Genomic DNA, 21,274 nt, shown 5'->3' on the forward strand with positions numbered 1-21,274 from the left:
GTGTTCGCTCATCTCTACTACCTATGTTACATCTGGGGAGGGCATCTTGTGACATTCAGTTACCAGAACTATTGCCTGCAGACAGGTATTACTTATTTCTACAATAGAGATGCTGAGAAGAATCCTGACTAGCCTCTTAGAGGTAGCATGTGGTAAAAGACAGAAATAGATTAAGGAGGTGCAAAAATGATTTAATGTGTCTGATGGAGTTTCTATGTGATAATAACTTTGTACTATATAACTCCAGCATATGTTGCAGTGATTATTTCCCAGGAAAGCAATAAATATGCAAAATAAAACCAATGTAAAACAAATGTATCATCAGTGACAGCAAGACAATAGGTAAGAAAAAATTGCCCATTAGTTAAAATTAATAAAAATATCAAAACATGGGTTTGCCATTCTTTTATTGAGGTAAGCTATGGAAAAAACAGAAGTAAAGACTTTTCACAGTATTAATCTAAGAGAAATGAAATAATATAGAAACATCTGTAACATTTGCCTGTTAAATTTGCCATTTAGATAGAATCAAATTGCTTTTCATTTTTCTAGTAAATTATAGTTCTAAGCTATAGCCTAACAGTTACCGTCATGTATAAGACGACATTTTAAAAGCTTCAAATAATTATCAATTTTATGAGAATCCCTACGCAGGCAATGAAGGAGGTGGTAAAAGGCAAAGAGCCGTGAATTCTCATCTCCTGGCATTGCAGCTGGCGGACCTGGCCATGGAGAGTATACTTCATTTTCTAAATCACCAGGATGAATCTAGGAACAGAAGATAGATTGATAAGTTATTACTTGTATCAAGTATCTTAATTTAACTGACATGAAATATCATGTTTATGGTCTATCAGGTTTACCCTTCCAACAATTCTTTCCATTCCTTCAAGTAGACGTTTGGTTTGTTCTTCTATCTCTACAGCTTTCCAGAGAATGGTGTCTGGTGCTTCTCGTATATCTTGAACTTCAGAAACCATATGAAGTAAGGGATCATTCCAGGATCTTAGAACTTTCAGTACTAAATTCAGCAGATCTTCATGCTATATTACACAATTGCAAAAAAAATATGTTTAACATAAAAACTTGATCTAAGAGAGGGACCATTTGTGAGGACACATTCCCTTTAAATGTGAAGGATAATCATAGGTGTGGATGATGGAGGTAGAGACATTTAAGTGTGGAGGTGGCTGTGGGTAGAGCACTGAGAAACCAGGGATGGAAATATAGGGGGCAGTAATCACCTTTGTAATGATAAGCTTTTTAGCTAGTTTATTACTAACTACGCTCTTGGTCAGATGTGGTTTATTTTCAAGCTTTACTTATATTATCTTCTTGTTGCCATACATCTTTTATTTTTAAGAACACCACACAGACTTGCAGAACTATCACAGGCACCCTCTGGAACCTATGTGGGACCTATGAGATCACAGGAATAAGGATCCTTTGTCCCCTAGTTTCACTAAAAGTCTGGGGTACTGATGGTCCCATCTCCATTATTCCAATAGTGATTAAAAGGAGAGAAAATGTACATATGTGACTACTATTCCATTCAAATTGTGAACATAAGACCCTGTGATCTTGTTGTCAGAGGGAGTCCAATGTTAAATGTTTTTAACAAATAAACTCCTTTAACTTATTCCTGATGTTTGAAATACATGTGCATAAACCTAGTTTGCCCCCATAAATGTGATCAAAATGACACCCAAGTATGCAAATTATGGATGTCTATTAGGGTCTGTTGAGGCAGAGAATAATAGGTAAGCTGGCAATGTAATACTGACAATATGAACACTTTAATAATGAAAAAGCATACATGAACAACTTAAAACCTCAGATCTTAGCTGTATGTCAGATATTATTCAAACCCCAGGAAAAATGGTGCCTCATTCAGCTTTAACTGAAGCACCAGGTGCCTTAATGCCCACGTGGGCATTATTGCTGGGTCTCTGCTGTATAGGAAAGCAGAGACCCAGGGGCTATGATGGCACTCAGTTTCTGAGCAGACAACATATTTTAATATGATGGATATTGGGAACTATCTATTACAAAGTTTCCTAATATGCACCTTCACTATTCTTTTATCGAAATTTACTTTATAATTGGAAGTACACTTTAAAGAAATATGAATTACTTCACTAAATTACAACTTAGCATATAAAGATGTCTTACTTGTATTTGCTGTGCTTGCTCTTTATCTTCAGGAGTGTTTAGTGAAGAAGTATGGCAACTCAATCTTGATTTTGCTAGAAATCTGCGACCTGGGGTAAATCTTTCATCCTATCAATAAATTAAGTGTTAAAAACATAGATTATTGCAAAGTTTTGATTCTATAACATTAATATGATTCTATGATAATGATGAACTGCTTAGATTATCTAATTTGCCCCTCTTGGGCCTTTGCTGTCGGATGGTGTCCTTTACAGACAGTATGCATACTTAACATCTGTTCTATGGGAAAGCTGAAAACTTTGGAATTTTTTGAGGGGTAGTTATCAAGCCCTGACAGAATTCTGACATTAAAAAGTCAGAAAGGACAGATTTGCGACTTAAACATTTTTATTTTTGCTAAATATATATATATATAAATATATATATATATATATATATATATATATATATATATATATATCTCCCTATATTATAAAAATGAATTTCTGTCTGTCTGTCTGTCTGTCTGTGCTCTAATGCGAACCAAACGACTGGACCGATCTTCACCAAATTTGGTACAGAGATACTTCAGATATCCGGGAAGGTTTAAGACGAGACTCCAACTCACTCGGACGTACCGTTGCTGAGATACAGCATTTCAAACACAGTGCCCCCCCCCCCTTAGCCAATACAAACCTGCAAGACTTTCACTCATATTCCAACTGCAATACACACGGTCACTCCACATACACAACCCAACACTGATATCCAAACTGAGATACACACACCAGAGGATTAAATACACAGATCAGCACACAGTATCACATGCCACAGGATTAGATACACGGGTCTGCACACAGTCCCACAAACCAGAGAATTAAATACGCACTTCTGCACACAGTTCCACACACTGAAGGATTTGATACACGTGTCTGCACACGGTTCCACATACCGAAGGATTAGATACAGGCGTCTACACACAGTTCCACACTCCAGAGGATTAGATACGCGCGTCTGCACACAGTTGTACACGCCATAGGATTAGATACACGCGTCTTCACACAGTACCACATGCAGTAGGATTAGATACGTGCGTCTACACACAGTTCCACACGCCGAAGGATTAGATACACGCCTCTTCACACAATACCACACAGGGAAAGATTAGATACGTGTGTGTGCACACAGTACCACACTTTGGAGGATGAGATACATGCCTCTGCACACAGTACCACAAGCCAGAGAATTAAATACGCGTCTCAGCACACAGTACCACATGGGGGAGGATTAGATATGCGCGTCTACACACAGTACCACATGCCATAGGATTATATACGCGCGTCTGCACACAGTACCACATGCTGGGGGATTGGATACATGCGTCTACACACAGTAGGATTAGATACGCACCTCTTCACACAATACCACACAGGGGAGGATTAGATACACGTGTCTTCACACAGTTGTACATGCCATAGGATTAGATACACGCGTCTTCATACAGTACCACAAGCAGTAGGATTAGATACGCGCGTCTACACACCGTTCCACACGCCGAAGGATTAGATACGCGCCTCTTCACACAATACCACACAGGGGAGGATTAGATATGTGTGTGTGCACTCAGTACCACACTTTGGAGGATTAGATACATGCCTCTGCACACAGTACCACAAGCCAGAGAATTAGATACGCATCTCAGTACACAGTACCACATGGGGGAGGATTAGATACGCGCGTCTACACACAGTACCACATGCCATAGGATTATATACGCACGTCTGCACACAGTACCACATGCCGGGGGATTGGACACGCGCGTCTACACACAGTTCCACATACCGTAGGATTAGATACGCGCCTCTTCACACAATACCACACAGGGGAAGATTAGATACACATGTCTTCACACAGTTGTACACGCCATAGGATTAGATACACACGTCTGCACACAGTACCACATGCCGTAGAATTAGATACGCGCGTCTACACACAGTTCCACACTCCAGAGGATTAGATACGCGCGTCTGCACACAGTTGTACACGCCATAGGATTAGATACACACGTCTGCACAGAGTACCACATGCCGTAGGATTAGATACACACGTCTACACACAGTTCCACACTCCAGAGGATTAGATACGCGCGTCTGCACACAGTTGTACATGCCATAGAATTAGATACACGCGTCTGCACACAGTACCACATGCAGTAGGATTAGATACGCGCCTCTTCACACAGTACCACACAGGGGAGGATTAGATATGTGTGTGCACACAGTATCACACTTTGGAGGATTAGATACATGCCTCTGCACACAGTACCACAAGCCAGAGAATTAGATACGCGTCTCAGCACACAGTATCACACGGGGGAGGATTAGATACGCGCGTCTGCACACAGTACCACACAGGGAGGATTAGATACGCGCGTCTACACACAGTACCACATGCCGGTAGATTGGACACGCGTGTCTACACACAGTTCCACACGCCGTAGGATTAGATACGCGCCTCTTCACACAATACCACACAGGGGAGGATTAGATATGTGCATCTGAACACAGTACCACACAGGGGAGGATTAGATACAGGCCTCTGCATACAGTACCACATGCCAGAGAATTAGATACGCGTCTCAGCACACAGTTCCACATGGGGGAGGATTAGATATGCGCATCTGCACACAGTACCACACGCCAGAGTCATTAGATATGCGTGTCTGCACACAGTTTCACTTACTGGAGGATTAGATACGCACCTCTTCACACAATATCACATGGGGAGGATTAGATATGTGCATCTGCACAAAGTACCACACCAACAAAGATTAGACACTTGCATCTAAACACAGTACTACACGGGGAAGGATTAGATACAGCTTTACTCCAGGTATCCATAACAACTGATCACAGGTTTTTCACTGATATCCAAAATGAGATACACATAATCACATGACGCTTATGGACATACACACAAACCACATTACAAAATACACCAGTGCAAAATTGGACAATTCTTATGGGGCCAGTACACAAACATAAATTGTAATATACCCGTGCGAAGCCGGGTCCTCCCTCTAGTATATATATATATATATATATATAGCGTTTATACATCACTCACTCCACTTTTGAAGTGTGGTAAATAAGCAGGCATAGATAAATTTGGTATTGCCATAATTGTACTAAACCATATGATAAGAATAATATGTTAGTTAGATAGCATGGTGAACCATGCAAATGTTATAATGTAAAAAATTTGTGTGAAATTTTACATTTTTACATCTTTCTCAAAAAAGGTTAAAAAAAATTAGTCAATAGGTTACAGAAATCTCACAAAGGTCCATTTGAAAAATTTAATGTATCCTTCCAACTGTTACATTAACATAAAAATAAATATAGCTATGACTTTCTAAAAGGAAATTCTAAAAAAATATCACTGAGTGGTATGGTTCAAATTGGCGGAATCCTAAGGGTCCATACACATGGAGGAAAATGGCACTGAATTTGGAGCTGAATTTCAGCGCTGAAAAAAAGCCTCCCATTGACTTCAATAGGTTCCTTTTTCTGCTAGCAGAACTGAAATTCTGATAGCAGAAAAAGGAACCCATTCAAGTCAAAGGGAGGCGCTTTTTTTCAGAACTGTAATTCAGCACCAAATTCAGCACCATTTTCCTCCATGTGAATGGACCAGGAGTTAAATGGAGATGACTACAATAACTCTCACTCTCTAAACAATAAGGCAGCCCAAATCTTAGAAACAGGTGCCCTTTTTCTAAAATGTCCCTATTATGTCCAGCCCCAGCCCTTTAGTGCTAACAAAAAAATTGACAATGATATAAATACTAGTTTTGGTGTCTGAATGGACAGGATTTAGAAAATTTTAATTCAATCGCAATTAGTTTCCAGAATTCTAAATGCAAATATATAAAATTTATACTTTTACTGTAACTACTTACAAATTCATTGAACATATCTGATGAAAGAGAATGAATATAATGTGAAAGTTTCACAGCACGATCAAAGAGTGCTCCAGTCGAGATCTGGCAGTTTGGACCCCCATTTGGACATATTGGTTGTGAGATAACCCCATTTCTTTCTAGTATTAAGCTGGACCCTGCTAATATAATTAGCATTACACCTTAAAAACAAAAACAGAATGTAATTACATAAATAAATGAACACAAGATGAGACTAAAAGAAGTGGAAAACTTTGAAGTAGCAAAGAAAATGAATTTTCCTTACAGTGAACTTGACATGCTGTTTTTTTTCCTACATGAATCATTTCCATGAATTCATCTTAAAATATTTATTTATTAAATAATGTCCCAGAAATTTACATACATATGTTTTATGTACAAAGCTCAGTGACAGCTGCCATTATTGATAAAATGTATTTTATAAATATGTCTTAAAACGAAATGAAAAAGCATGTTAAAGCTTGGGTTTGAAAAGCTTATATGTTGAATATAGATCAAATAGAATTTTAGCCTATGATCAGAATAGCCCTATTTTAAGAATTTTCAAAGTAAATGAAAACTGTCAAGTATGGAATTATGCATTGTAGTGTGGCTGTTTTCATAGACAGTCTCCTAAATTCTATAAAATAGAAGCATAAAAAACAAAGAAAATTACCTCTAAGTGATGTCCTCCTCAGATCAATCATGATCGTAAAACTCTTGCACTCAATGGGAATGGTGTTTTGTATTCTTTCCCAACATTTGCAGTATTTATACTCTTAGCCACCAATGAATTAATGCATCTTTACCACTCATAATGACAAACATCAACTGCCCTTATCTCTTCATTCATATGCACAAATGGTTTATGAAAAATAACACAATACATTTATTTAACTAGGAAGACGTGCTGGGCACTAGAAAGGGGGGTATGTGTTCAAATTTGACATTTGTCCTGAAAAAATAATTATTTTATACCTGTACTTACATGTGTACGCGACAGCTAGCAAAGGACAAGTACCTAGATCAGTGATAGAGTTGAATGAAACGTTGCCAAAATTTCAGTTAAAGGGATTCTATCATTAGAAACCCTTTTTATAGTGAATACATGTAGGAATAGCATTAAGATAGGCTATTCTTCTCTTACCTTATGATCCTGATCTGCGCCACCATTCCTTCTTTCTTCTTTATGTAAATGAGTTTTCTTGCAGCACTGGCGGTGTTCCCCAGCACTCAAACAGCACTGCTTGAAAACTCTCCAGCGACGCTCTAGCTTCTTCAATGCACAATCACGACTGTGGCCTATCTTCTTCTCTGGGTTCAAAAAGCACCGACTGCGCATGTCCAACAGCCATTTTCCTGTGGGCCAACGGGAGAGGGTAAAGGAAAATGGCGACGGATATGCACAATCAGTGCACTCATGCCATTTTCCTGTGGCCTCTCCTGTTTGGTTCTCAGGAAAATGGCCGATGGTCATACGCTGTCGGCGCTTTTTGGACCCAGAAAAGAGGATCATGCGAGAAGCAGGCGGAGGTGGAGAAGAAAAAAAGCCGTCACTGGAGAGTTTTCAAGCAGTACTGGGGATGCCACCCAGTGCTGTTAGAGTGCTGGGGAATGCCCCCAGTGCTGTGAGAAAATCCATTTACATAAATGTCCAGCACCAGGGTCAAGGGATCAGCGGCGGGCCTAAGCCTATTTAGGCCTCATTCTGCCACTGGTTATTCGTGTTACCATGGCATCAGCTCCCTAACTATACCTCCCTGCCTATCTCCTGTCCCTGCTGTTCCTGTATCTTCTGCCTGTGTATGACCCGGCTTGCTTTACAGACCTTCTATGACCGTGTATGACCTTTTGGCTTTCTCCTGACCTTCCTTTTGGATCCTGATTTGGCTACTCCGCTGACCTCATGTGTATGACCTGGCTCTCCTGACTTTGCTTCTGCCTCTTCCCTCTGCTACCTAGTGACCTGCAGTTAACGACTTGATTTACCTTCCTACACTCCTGCCATCCTGAACCATCCTACTCTTCACTTAACTCCAAGGTTAGTGTCTGGGTACTTCTGGGTCCTCTTCCTTGGAGTTCGCTGGGTGTGTTCCTCTCTCTGGGCAGGTGCGGATCTGGGCCTCGGACTGTTAACAAGTCCAACTCCACCATCAGGAGCTCTGGTGAAGTACTCCGGGGCCTGGTTCCGTTCCGGTTATGGGAGCGTAGCACACCCAGGACTGTTTTTGCCTTAGCGCTTGGGGATTCTAGTTGCCCTAGACCTTACAGAGTTGTTTGTTGCATCAGGTTCCTAACAAAAGGTAAGAGAAGAATAGCCTTTTTTAAAGCTATTCCTTTGTGTGTTTTTTGTAAAAAGGGTTTTTAATAATAGAATCCCTTTAACCCCTTAGCGACCCTTGACGTAACTGTACGTCATGGGTCGCATGGGGATGTATGGAGCGAGCTCACACGCTGAGCTCGCTCCATACACGGCAGATGCCGGCTGTATAATACAGCCAGGACCTGCCACTAACAGCAGCGGTCGGTGCCCGAGCCGATCGCTGCTGTTAACCCTTTACACACTGCGGTCAAACGTGACCGCAGTGTGTAAACGGCGCCGGCGGCATGGGCGCCGCCATGTTTCGCCGATCGCCGCCCTCCTGAACGTCACAAGAGGGCGGTGATCGGTTGCTATGACAGCCGGAAGCCTATTGAAGGCTTCCAGGCTTGTCTCTGCACAAGATCTATTAGACGATGCCAGAGGCATCGTCTAATAGAAGTGCTGCGATTTTCCTATTCACTGCAATACTGTAGTATTGCAGTGAATAGTATGAGCGATCAGACTCCCTAGGTTTCAAGGTACCTAAGGGGTCTGATCATAAATGTAACAGAAGAAAAAAAAAAGTTTTTAAAAGTATTAAAAAAATAAAAAAAATATAAAAGTTAAAATCACCCCCCTTTCCCTAGATCAGCTATAAAAGTAATTAAAGAACATTAAACATAAACATATTAGGTATCCCTGCGCTCCAAAATGCCTGAACTATTAGAATATTAAAACATTTATCCCGTATTGCGAACGGCGTAGCGGCAAAAAAAATAAAAACAGCCAAAAAGCGTTTTTTTCAACACTTTGCCTCCTATAAAAAATTGAATAAAAAGTGATCAAACCATCAGATCTTTCCCCAAATGGTATCAATAGAAACGTCATCTTGTCCTGCATAAAAAGACACCACAACCAGCTCCATACATGGAAATATGAAAAAGTTACAGGTGTTAGAACATGATGACACAATTTTTTTTTTCTATTTTGCAAAGTTTATCATTTTTTTAAAAGTATCAAAAAATTTCAAATACTATATAAATTTGGTATCACCGCGTTTGTACTGACACGTAGAACACAGGTAATATGTCATTTGTACCAAACAGTGAATGCTGTAAAAATTAAACCCATAAGAAAATGGCGCAAATGCATTTTTTCTCCAATTGCGCCTCATTCTGAATTTTTTTCCAGCTTCCCAGTACATTGCACAGCATATTGAATGGTACCATTACAAAGTACAATTTGTCCCGCAAACAATAAGCTATCATGTGACTCTGTGAACTGAAAAATGAAAAAGTTATGGCTCTTGAAATGTGAGGAGGGAAAAACGAAAATGCGAAACCAAAAAATGGCCTGGTCCTTAAGGGGTTAAATAGGCTAAATTGAAATACTATTTGTACTTACTTTGCTGTTTAGATAGATAAAATAGGTTAAAGAGGATGTACAATAGGGAAAACTTGTGACAGTTGGCCCTTTTATATACCCAGTGATAACATTTGCCAAAAGTTTTTAATTAGCATTTAGACCCCCAAATAGTTGGCATGCTGTAACAGCACACACTCCCTTCAAGGAGTTGTTCAGCTCGAAAAGGATTGGTGACAAAAGGGCTTAGTAAGGGTTACAAAAAATAAATAAAAGAAACAATACTCTACTTATGGATCCCTGTCTCTTCAATTACTTTCTCTCTAAGTCCCCATTGGTCATTACTTCCTCATACTGTATTGACACCCAGCAGATGCCAAGTAATGTCTGATCCCCTAAGCACTGACTGAGATGTCTCACAGTTGTAGCCAACAATTGGCTGAGCAGGCACTTCCTTGCATTGATATGGTACCAGGATAACATCTTCATAGCATCTTTGTGAATGAATTATAATATTGCAACAGTTTTTTGTTTTTTTCTTAAGTCTACCTATTAAATTATTTTATTTAACTGTATCAATGCACCTAAAATGAAAAGCAAAACCACTTTGCCAATAGTTGTGATTACAAATACATCGTTACACCAATGTTTGTGCAGTCTGACCGTACAACCATTGAGGAAGATAATCTAATGAAACTGATAGGTAATCTAATGCATCTAAAAATAAAAAGATTTGCAAATTTTCGAGATTAAAAAATCTGTTTTATGTCTCCAACTTTTAGGCAGACCTATACATTTCCATTTTAACAGACTAGACCAGTGATGGCGAACCTTTTAGAGATCAAGTTCGAAAACTGCAACCCAAAACCCACTAATTTATCACAAAGTGCAAACACGGCAATTTAACCTCAGTACTGTGCAGATTCACAATTGTGGACAGTTACAGACAGTCTGTAATAATATCACTTGTCTGCTATAAAACAGATACTATGTGATAAAAATAGTGAAGGGCCCCCACACAGTACAATCTGCTCCACAGTGGCCAATACACAATATAATTTGCTCCACAGTGGGCCCCACACAGTGTAATCTGCTGCAAACTGGTCCCACACAATATGATGGGTGCCCACAGAGAGGGTTGTGAGTGCCACCATCGGCACTCGTGCCGTAGGTTCACCATCATGGGACTAGACAATCTTTTACTTAGGCTGATCCTGCAATCACATTCCCTTTTATGTATTTTCCATGTTAGCCTGCTTCATATATGTTAGTAGCTATTAGAATAGAGATGGAAGCCATAATGACATTTTCTAAAAACTGCAGGAAGTTTAGAGTTGGATTTTGCTTTTAAAGCAGCCCGCAACATTTTGGGAAATGCCTATTGATAGACAGGATAGCCTGGATAGACTGGATATCATTGGATAGCAATGTTAATCTTTTCCCCATTCTTACTTTTATTATGAGAATGACTACGGAAAACATTCGTATATATCGTATAACACTATTACTTACTTATTCGGATTTTTTCTTTGTATTCAAAGAGTTAAAAAATACATCAATGTCACCCGCTGTTAATCATGTCTGGCACACTAGCATCAGAAAATGTAATTAAATAGGGAAATAAATCATTTCCAAATGATGTGATCTATGTGGTTATGATGCTTGAAACATTACCATTTGCTGTGAAATGGGCTTGAGTCAAAAAGCCAATCACTCTTCAATTAGTAGAACTTACAATGTGTTCCTGGGTCAGGTTTTCGAAATGATGGGCCTAATAGTTCATGTCACACAGTAAACCATCTGTGAGAATATATTCCATTAGGATAGATTAATCCATCATCTCCTCAAACCTGTTTAATTATTGCATACTTTTAATGAATGTTTTACCTAGTAATAACATACTGACTAATAGGGAAGGAGTTGCACATGCAGATACTGTTTGCAGATTTTTATTCTGGAACATTTAAACCAGAGGAAGCCACGTCAGGTCAATGTACAAGACCCATCTGCTTACATCTCTTCTGTATATAGTGACTTTTTTATCCTAGGTTTGTTTGCGAAATAATATTTGGAATTTGGATGATTGTAAGGTTGTAGGTATCATTAGAAATTAAGATTATAAAAATGAAAAATGCTTTTGCCTTTAATCAAGATCTTTCAATTAGGTTTGTATATTCTTGAAGTAGAAATAAGTCTAATATTGTCTAATATTTAAAATATTGTAAAATATAGAGAGAGAGAGAGAGAGAGAGAGAGAGAGAGAGAGAGAGAGAGAGAGAGAGAGAGAGAGAGAGAGAGAGAGAGAGAGAGAGAGAGAGAGAGAGAGCGCGCAACCCGGTTGGCTCAGTGATTAGCATTGCAGGCTTTCAGCGCTGAAGTCCTAGGTTCGAATCCTGCCAAGGACAACATCTGCAAGGAGTTTGTATGTTCTCCCCGTGTTTGTGTGGATTTCCTCCCATACTCCAAAGACATACTGATAGGGAAAAATGTACTGTACATAGTGAGCCCTATATGGGGCTCACAATCTACATAAAAAAAATAAAAATTTTGTTATTGTCACACACCATTTTAGTAGGTATTCAGATATGGTTACGAATGAAATGCAGTGAAGTTTACATATTATATTGCTTTCATGTAGCATAGATTAGTTATTATCCTACTTAGCTATAATTGGTATTTTGTTGTAGGATACCAATGTGCTGGCTGGATACAATCTATTACTGTATTGATCAAGTCTGTTAAGGATGTGGTCTAGTTTGATACTTAAGGCCGCAGATCACATTATGTTTTTTTTTTGTTTTTTTTTTAGATTACTACTTGCTCCTATACAGTATACCCATTTGACATTCTTGCTACTAAGGAGGATACAGCTAGACTAAAATCCTGTCCAAAGTGCTCTAAACCGAAAATGGATCTGTATTATGGCATATGTCCAAAGGTACAAGAAATCTTGCACGCTGCTCAAGCCTTATTGAAGGACTTGGGCAATTTGCTGATTCCTTTCACTCAGTTCATGGTGTTTCACTCCATCACAAACACCTAATTTCTCAACTCCCCAGACATTGAAGGCCCCCTTCTTAGTCTATGCTATGTTGATAGTAGCAAAAAGTTGCCTCTTGCAATACTTGATACAAGAGACCATCCCATCTATACAGGATCTCATTTCCCATCTAAAGCTATTTATGCTCAAAGATAGAATAGAAGCACAGATATGCAGTGACTTGAAGACTGCTACCTTTATCTGTATATGAAGGAAATTTCTCATACATCATCTAAACCATTTGGAACTAAGGGAGCCCATCACTAAATTTTGCCATACTACGCGGTATTATACCGAGCAATTAAAAGGAACTCTTGGCCACCTTCACTAAGCACCCCTTGCCCTCTAAACTGAATAGCTTGTTCAATATGAGACACTTATTATTATGTCTAAAATCACCCTAGGTGAGACTCTCCCAATCTAGAATATTATATCTACTCATAGAAAGCTTCCACAAAGAGTGTTTTATTACCCTTTGTAATATGTCATGTAACTTGATATTACAAATGATGTTTTTTTTCTGGTGGTTCTCATGCTATTATTTGCAAGGGCTAACTAAACTTTACCACATACCAGAATGCCATTGTTACCTCCCAAATGTAAATCTTTGTTTTCTCTTTGTATTGGGAAACTTGTAATCGAAACCTTGCATTTTATGTAATGACATGATTTTTAAAAAAGTTTAAAAAAAGTTAAAAAAATAAACAAAAAAAGATCTCACGCTGCAGCAGTTTAAACAATTGCACAAGTTCCGGTTATCTGCTACATCCTAGATGCCTATTAGCAGGGGAACCCAGAGTAAAAGTTTTTCCGTGGTCCAAGAACTTCAAGAATGTTTCTAAGCAGGCAATATGAACATTTATTTGAAAACTATTTTATATCTGTACAATTTTTGCTAGGTTTGTGATGTGTACTGTGTATACTGCATTGTACTGCTGTATACTGGCCTATAAAACCTTCCCCAGTTTACAAGTTAAGTTGCTATTTTGCTGTATAAATGAAAGTTGCTCCTGATCTAAGAATTCTAGAAGATGGGTGGAGTTTAAAGAGGACCTTTCACCATTTTGCCCACAGGCAGTTCTATATACTGCCGGAAAGCTGACAGTGCGCTGAGTTCAGCACACTGTCGGCTTTCCCGATCTGGGCCCCGTGTGAAGAGCTCACGGTCCCGGTACCATGGTTCTATGGTCAGAAGGGCATTTCTGACAGTCAGTCAGAGATGTCCTTATTCACAGCACAGCCAATCGCGCTGTGCTGTGAGAGCCGGGAGGAACTCCCCCCTCCCTCCCTGATAATGCTCGTCTATGGACGAGTACTGCGAGCAGATGGAGGGGGCGTTCCTCCCGGCTCTCACAGCACAGCGCGATTGGCTGTGCTGTGAAGAAGGACGTCTCTGGCTAACTGTCAGAAACGCCCTTCTGACCATAGAAGAGCTACGGTACCGGGACCGTAAGCTCTTCACACCGGGCCCAGATCGGGAAAGCCGACAGTGTGCTGAACTCAGCGCACTGTCAGCTTTCCGGCAGTATATAGAACTGCCTGTGTGAAAAATGGTGAAAGGTACTCTTTAACTGTGGCTAGATTATGCCAACCTGCAGCCAGTGAGCTTGGGCTTGTTTTAGTTATTCTGTAGCTAGCCTCCATTAAGGTTGTAGAAGAGCATCTTCCACTCTTCAGGTTAGCTGGTGTTACTTAAAGCTACAACAGGTTGTCCCATGTTATGTAACCCTTGAAGATTAAGCTACCTTATAATTGCATTATGCTGAACATCTTCATTGCTCTACCAGTCAGGAAACTTTGGTGACAAAGGCCGAAACATGACCTGCAGGACTGATTAGAAAGAGAAGATTAGGCCCCAGGTGGTCACTCCAAATCATCACAGTAAAAACTAGAGGAGGAATGTGCCTACATGTTGTTTGTTCAATGAAAGATAAACTGTTAAATAAACTGTCCCACCTGCATTGCCTGTTTAAAGATAACCCTGTTTCCTGTGCTTCATTTGCACCTGTCATCAAAGACACCTCAAAACAGCACCACATGGAAAACATACAGCAAAGAGTTCCCGGGGAATACTTTAACATCACTCATCATTGTGCCATCTCAGAGCCTGTAAGAAGATTTTGTGCAAAAAAACGACTGCGGCCAGCAGTCGTCATCTTGGGTCTCCTTCAATTGCACCTCCACCCTATTATGGAACAATACTCTGGCACATCACGGGCCTGCGTAATTTTCAAGACTACATGTAATTAAATGTTGAAGAAATAGGACAATCTGTATAAGCAATCCAATATGCTGTTTACTGGCATTTACCCTTTTCGATTCCATAGAACGTAAATTCACATAACAGAAAAGGTCAAACACATGAGAAAGTACAGCTAAGAAGCATTAGTTGACTCAAATATTCATTAAAAATAGATACCTCTTCCAGCTCAAAAACATTCCCAATGAATTAATTTGCATTCAATCAGAAAGCACTTTAATATTTTCTATTAACACATCTACCTGTTGCAAAGGTTACATGTCTACATTTTATGTCCCACTATTGTCAAATACTTCCCAGATAGTGTATCTGATGACAGAAGATCCAATATTAGCAAATTATCTTCTGATTCTGAACGGCAGTCATTTCACAAGCACAGGGAATTTGTGAAATAGTACTTGATTTCTACGAGTGTCATACGAAACTGGTAAAGTAATCTGTTCCTTAACCGTCACAGTAATTTTAGATAGCTAGAGCGTGATACTTCAGGATAGAAGGTTGATCATCACTCAGGATGTCATGCTAATTGACTGTAACTGGATCACCTCCATTACTTCATCTTAGCCTAATACTGCCACTCATGGATCATTAGCAACACTAATTGTACAAAGTCCAACTATAAATCATATTTATTTTTATTTATAATATTAACATGTTTATACTTTTACTAAAAGAAGCAAAGCTATCAGCAGAAATATCTGAAACCTCTAAAGATATGGTGAACATATAAGAAGGCTGGTAAATAGTAAACATATTGATCAGGCACAAATTGAATCTCATACAAATTTTTTTTTTTACTTCTGCCAAACCCAAAACATTTGGGATTATTCCTATATGAATAACTTAAAATGTCTGGAAGAAATAAAAATGTATGTAACTTCCATTACTAATACTGTCTAGTATTAAAGAGCTTGAAAAGGGTGGAATACAGTCCTAGGACACTTCATAGTATCATACATCAATGTTCAGGGCAATGGTGGCACTTTCAATTTAGACCAAAGGTGTTTGGGTTAAATCGTATCTGATGCCCAAATCAATCAAGGAATTTGCTCATCTCTACTGCTAATTCTGTTTTTCAAGCAAAAAAATAACTTATAGTTTGGAAACTCAGTGATATATGACTTTTTGCAGGCTCTTAGGGCATGGGAAGAGGATTTAAACTGTAACTTTCAGCTGAAATTTTATATATTCAGTATGGCTTATTTTCTGGACACCTTGTCCATGTGTAAATTAACCAGTAATTTGGTATAGTAGAGGGCTGTAAACTGCTGGTGTTATCTCTAGGTAGGCTCCCTGCTGAGAGCAAACATAGTAGGTAGTAGGTGATAGGTGATAGGATGGCAGGGGAGTGTACAATGTATATGGAAAGCTCTTTCACTATGATCTCTATAAAGGGTTACATTTTGTAGATAAAAATGATGATAAAAGTTCTAAAAGCTTCACTTATCACAGTGTAACTCCCAGACAGTAACTTCAGCAAGGAGATGCAGGCACATATCACTCCTACAGGAGCAGCTATAAATCACAGGTGTTTGACTTTAACTAATGTGACTGCAGCACCGAACATCAGATAAAGTGACGTCAATAACCAGATTGGCGATGTCTAAGGGTTAAACGCCGCAGTCAATAGAAACTGTGTCATCTAAGAAGACATTGTAGTACTGAAGTGTATCCTATCAGAGATCATAGTTTAATCCCCAATAAAGGGGATGGAGGTAGTTAAAATGAAAACTCTACTTTGTCATGTTTGAGGTTACTGTAATGAATTTTGCAATATTTACAAATTGAAATTACAATTTAATGAGGTCAAATAAAACCCCAAAATAAATATTGTATTTTTTTCTGCCATTCTACAATGGCTATTTTAGTAAATGATAGATCAGAAAAGTCTGAAATTAGATAGATCAGAAATGTTTTGTTATTTTTTTTTTTTTTTTTCCTATATCTACCAAGCGACAGCTGTAAGGGTGCATTCAGACTACGTAACGCCGGGCGTGTATGAGAGCCGTACACGCCGGCATTACGGCAGACTGCCGAACACTTCCCATTCACTTCAATGGGAGCGCTCGTAAACGCCGCTGTTACGAGCGCTCCCATTGAAGTGAATGGGAAGTGTTCGGCAGTCTGCCGTAATGCCGGCGTGTACGGCTCTCATACACGCCCGGCGTTACGTAGTCTGAATGCACCCTAACTGTCAGGGTTGTGTTGGGTCTAGCTAGACTTAACAGAATGGTGATATGATCTATGACACATAGAGGCTGCAGTATGCACCAATGTCTTTGTTGTGTACATAATGCAACTAAAATTAACATGCTACATTTTTCAAAAACTCACATGTTTTTAACACAGCAGATTTTTGTACAGTTCATTTTTCCAAAATATGTGGATTATATTAGCCAAAATCTCATTCATGTTGCTGGTACTGTAAAATGCTGTGTCTCTGAGTCAGGCATAAATGCGTTTCTGCAACTTGAGGCCTTAGCCTTCAGTGTGTGGAAAATTATTATTATAAATTCACATGATAAGCCAATTCAAATAGGTGTTCCCAACTTCTTCTTTTTTTTCTTTTTGTGGTAAATTGGAATGTTTCCAACACTGTGATGATAGAACGTAGAGAGAGACACATACACTTGCATGCTACGTCTCCATTCACAGAGGCTCTATACCATAATAGTCAGGAGATCCCATTCTAAAGGTGGGACCCACATCTATAACTTGAGAATACCCCTTAAATAATTCTTGACCTTGGTTTTTGTAGACTTCTGAAACTTTTCAAATAGTATAAAAGTTGATTGGAATGTGTGTAAAATTTCCAATACAGGTAGGGTTCACATTAGCATTGGTGTCCGCTCAGACGGTGTCTGTTTAAAAAAAAAAAAAAAAAAAAAAGGACACCTATCATAACGAACACAAACAGACAGTAACTAATGGCTATTTGTTACTGTCCGTTATATGTCCATTGCCCAAAGACCTCAATGTTAAAAAAAAATATCTGACATTTGCTGTCCATTTTTTCAAACAGTAGAAAAGTCCTGCATGTAGGATTTTTTGTGAAAAAACAGACATGGTTGTAAACGGACACAAAGGACACTAAAGGACACAAGATAAAATCCCATTGAAATTAATGGAATTTGCAAATGGACCAGCTAGTGTCCATTTATAAAATCTTGTAGTCACGGACACTGCTGAGCGGACACCAACGGTAGTGTGAACACCGCCTTAGTGTGCTATTTTTTCTAGCATGGAAGATAAACATAGTATTACAGGATAAGATAGTGAAGGAGAAGAGGGCTAAGGCCCTACGTGTCAGAAATGCTTAGCTTTTTTCCCACAGTGCTTTTCGAGGAAAGGAAACCTCTGCGGACTATCTGATTCAATTATACCTATAGGGAAACCGCATGCATTTCCATAGGTATAAATGACATGCTGCGATTTCCAAAATAATTTTACAAATCGCAGCATTTAGGCTGCATGTATTTTTCTGCAATGTGTGGATGGGATTTGCTAGAAACCCAATCACTTTTCAGCATTTTTTTGTACTAAACCGCTGCATTTACGGCACGTGGAGTCCCAGCCTAGAAAAGTCTTTTTGTAAACAACTCTGCTTGATTCTGTTAGAATAAAATGCCTCTCTAATATGTGTAGTATAAAGTTTAGTGTAAAAGAATATACATCAGAAATCCACCAGTGCAAATATAGTTTTCTAGCGTCTACTGTACCTGCTGATAGTTCCTGTTACTGCTGAATGCTTCAAATCATCTTCAATGTAACATGTTCTCTCTTAGGTTCTGCAAGATGAGACAAATTGTTTTATTATAAGATGGGAATGACAGGTCATTAGTCTGTAATCCTGACAAAAAGATGAAGTCATGCTTCTCTTATGTGCTAATTTACTGCTCTCTAAAATGCAGACCAAGCACAAAATGTATGTTGAGCAGGCATTACTGGCTCACAACTGGCAAAAATTCGAAAGACAAATGAAACATTTTTTCCTACAAAAATTGAATAGCTATCTATATCTATCTATCTATCTATCTATCTATCTATCTATCTATCTATCTATCTATCTATCTATCTATCTCCTATATCTATCTATCTATCTATCTATCTATCTATCTATCTATCTATCTATCTATCTATCTATCTATCTATCTATCTATCTATCTATCTCCTATATCTATCTATCTATCTATCTATCTATCTATCTATCTATCTATCTATCTATCTATCTATCTATCTATCTATCTATCTATCTATCTATCTACCTATCTATCTATCTATCTATCTATCTATCTATCTATCTATCTATCTATCTCCTATATCTATCTATCTATCTATCTATCTATCTATCTATCTATCTATCTATCTATCTATCTATCTATCTATCTATCTATCTATCTATCCATCCATCCATCTATCTCTATTTATCTATACAAATCACAAATAGTTCTTACTATCTCAGGGAGATCTGAATTTATTAAACCTGGCTGTAACAGAAACCTCCTTGGGCCTGTTCAAGAGATGGAATCTGGTGCCGATTTTGAGGCAGTTTCCGCAGGAGATTCTTCCCTGATTCTTCCCCATTGTATTCAATGGGAGGCAAAGATCACAGCCGGATGTGGAAAAAAATAAGTGTCCTGCTTGATCTTGCCACAGATTCCAAGTCTGCGGTTTCAGATTCATCTGGGCCTAATCAGCAGCAGAAAGCCGCACCAGAATACCAATGGCAGGAAGAGCTGGGTGTGGAAAATGAAGAGGAATCTGAAGCGAATGCCCTCCTCAAATTCCTCTTAATTTTCTATAGTATGAACACTGAACCTTTATTCTTAGCAGTATTATTACCTCTCTGATGTCATGCATGCATGTATAGAACTGCAAAATTACATTTATATATTTATTGTAGGTAACTGAACTTATTAAGCCAGTATTTTTGCTCAATATTAGCATAATGTAAGCCAGCCAAAAGATGAAGTATGGAAAAACATCTAACTTGTCTAACATGATGTGCCAAATTTATCATACCGTGATAAATGCACCACTGTGATAAATTTGGCACAGTTTCTGCCTGTCTTATCTTAACAGTATTAATAAATCTAACCCACAGTTTTTTCAGTTTGCACAATATGACTTTCCATGTCACGTGGGATGCTGCAGAGTGGAAAGGCTTAAAGTTTTTTTTAGTGAATTACATATATATACATATGTATTGATATATATGTATATACAGTACAGACCAAATATTTGGACACACCTTCTCATTCAAAGAGTTTTCTGTATTTTCATGACTATGAAAATTGTAGATTCACACTGAGGGCATCAAAACTATGAATTAACACATGTGGAATTATATACTTAAAGGGATTCTATCATTAAAGCAACTTTTTTTTTAATTACCACGTCGGAATAGCCTTAAGTAAGGCTATTCGTCTCCTACCTTTAGATGTGGTCTCCGTCGCACCGTTCCTTAGAAATACCAGTACTTACCGGTATGCTAATGAGGTCTCGGCAGCAATGGGGGTGTCCTTCTTCTTCATCTGCCTCCTCCCCTTGTCTGTCGTCTTCTTTCTTCATCATGTCTGACGCCTGCGCAGTTGGCAGCCTGCAGCCATATTTCCAAGGCTGCAATTGTGTGCATGTGCAGTACGCTCCTCACGTCTTCACCGAACAGAGTGTACTGCGCATGCTCACTAAGGTCCGTGTGTACTGACCTTACTGAGCTGCGCACACGCTGGATTTCAACCAATCAGATTTGAACCGCCTGAAGAGGATGAAGATAAAGCCGGGGAAGAGCCAGGACCGGAGTGTGTCGCCGAAAGAAGAAGAAAGAAGAGGTAGGCATGCCAGAAGATGACGTCGGATTGTGCATCACCGCCCAGGCTGCATGTTCAAGTATGATTTACCTATATGTTTTTATAGTTTTATTTTAAAACGGGACGAAGGTTTAAAATAAGATTAGCGGTGCCTGAATAGACTTTTTAAAAATATGTGGGGCTCATACAGCATAATTTTGCTGATAGAGCCCCTTTAAACATCTATTTTCTTTGCATGTCATATTTTGCTTTCTTGTAGGTTCTACAACCAGAGAAACAAGCAAAATATTGTTAATTTAGAGACTCAAATTTATTCTTCATTTTGTTTCAAGATTATAGAATATTTTTTTTATTTGATATATTTTTTATCTCTGGTTAAAACTTAATA

The 21,274-nt window shown here is 38.8% G+C and overlaps 1 protein-coding gene across 1 annotated transcript; it reads right to left on the minus strand.

The window, feature by feature from the left end:
- Positions 1 to 576: 576 nt before the first annotated feature.
- Positions 577 to 6,819, minus strand: PRL (prolactin). The gene is made up of 5 exons (XM_075272187.1): positions 6,789 to 6,819; positions 6,113 to 6,294; positions 2,173 to 2,280; positions 864 to 1,043; positions 577 to 768 (listed from the first exon to the last, which is right to left on the minus strand). The coding sequence occupies exons 1-5, from the start codon at positions 6,817 to 6,819 to the stop codon at positions 577 to 579; spliced, it is 693 nt and encodes a 230-aa protein (XP_075128288.1).
- Positions 6,820 to 21,274: the final 14,455 nt, after the last annotated feature.

Source organism: Leptodactylus fuscus, chromosome 4, assembly GCF_031893055.1.
Source record: "Leptodactylus fuscus isolate aLepFus1 chromosome 4, aLepFus1.hap2, whole genome shotgun sequence".
Classification (NCBI taxonomy): Eukaryota; Metazoa; Chordata; class Amphibia; order Anura; family Leptodactylidae; genus Leptodactylus; species Leptodactylus fuscus.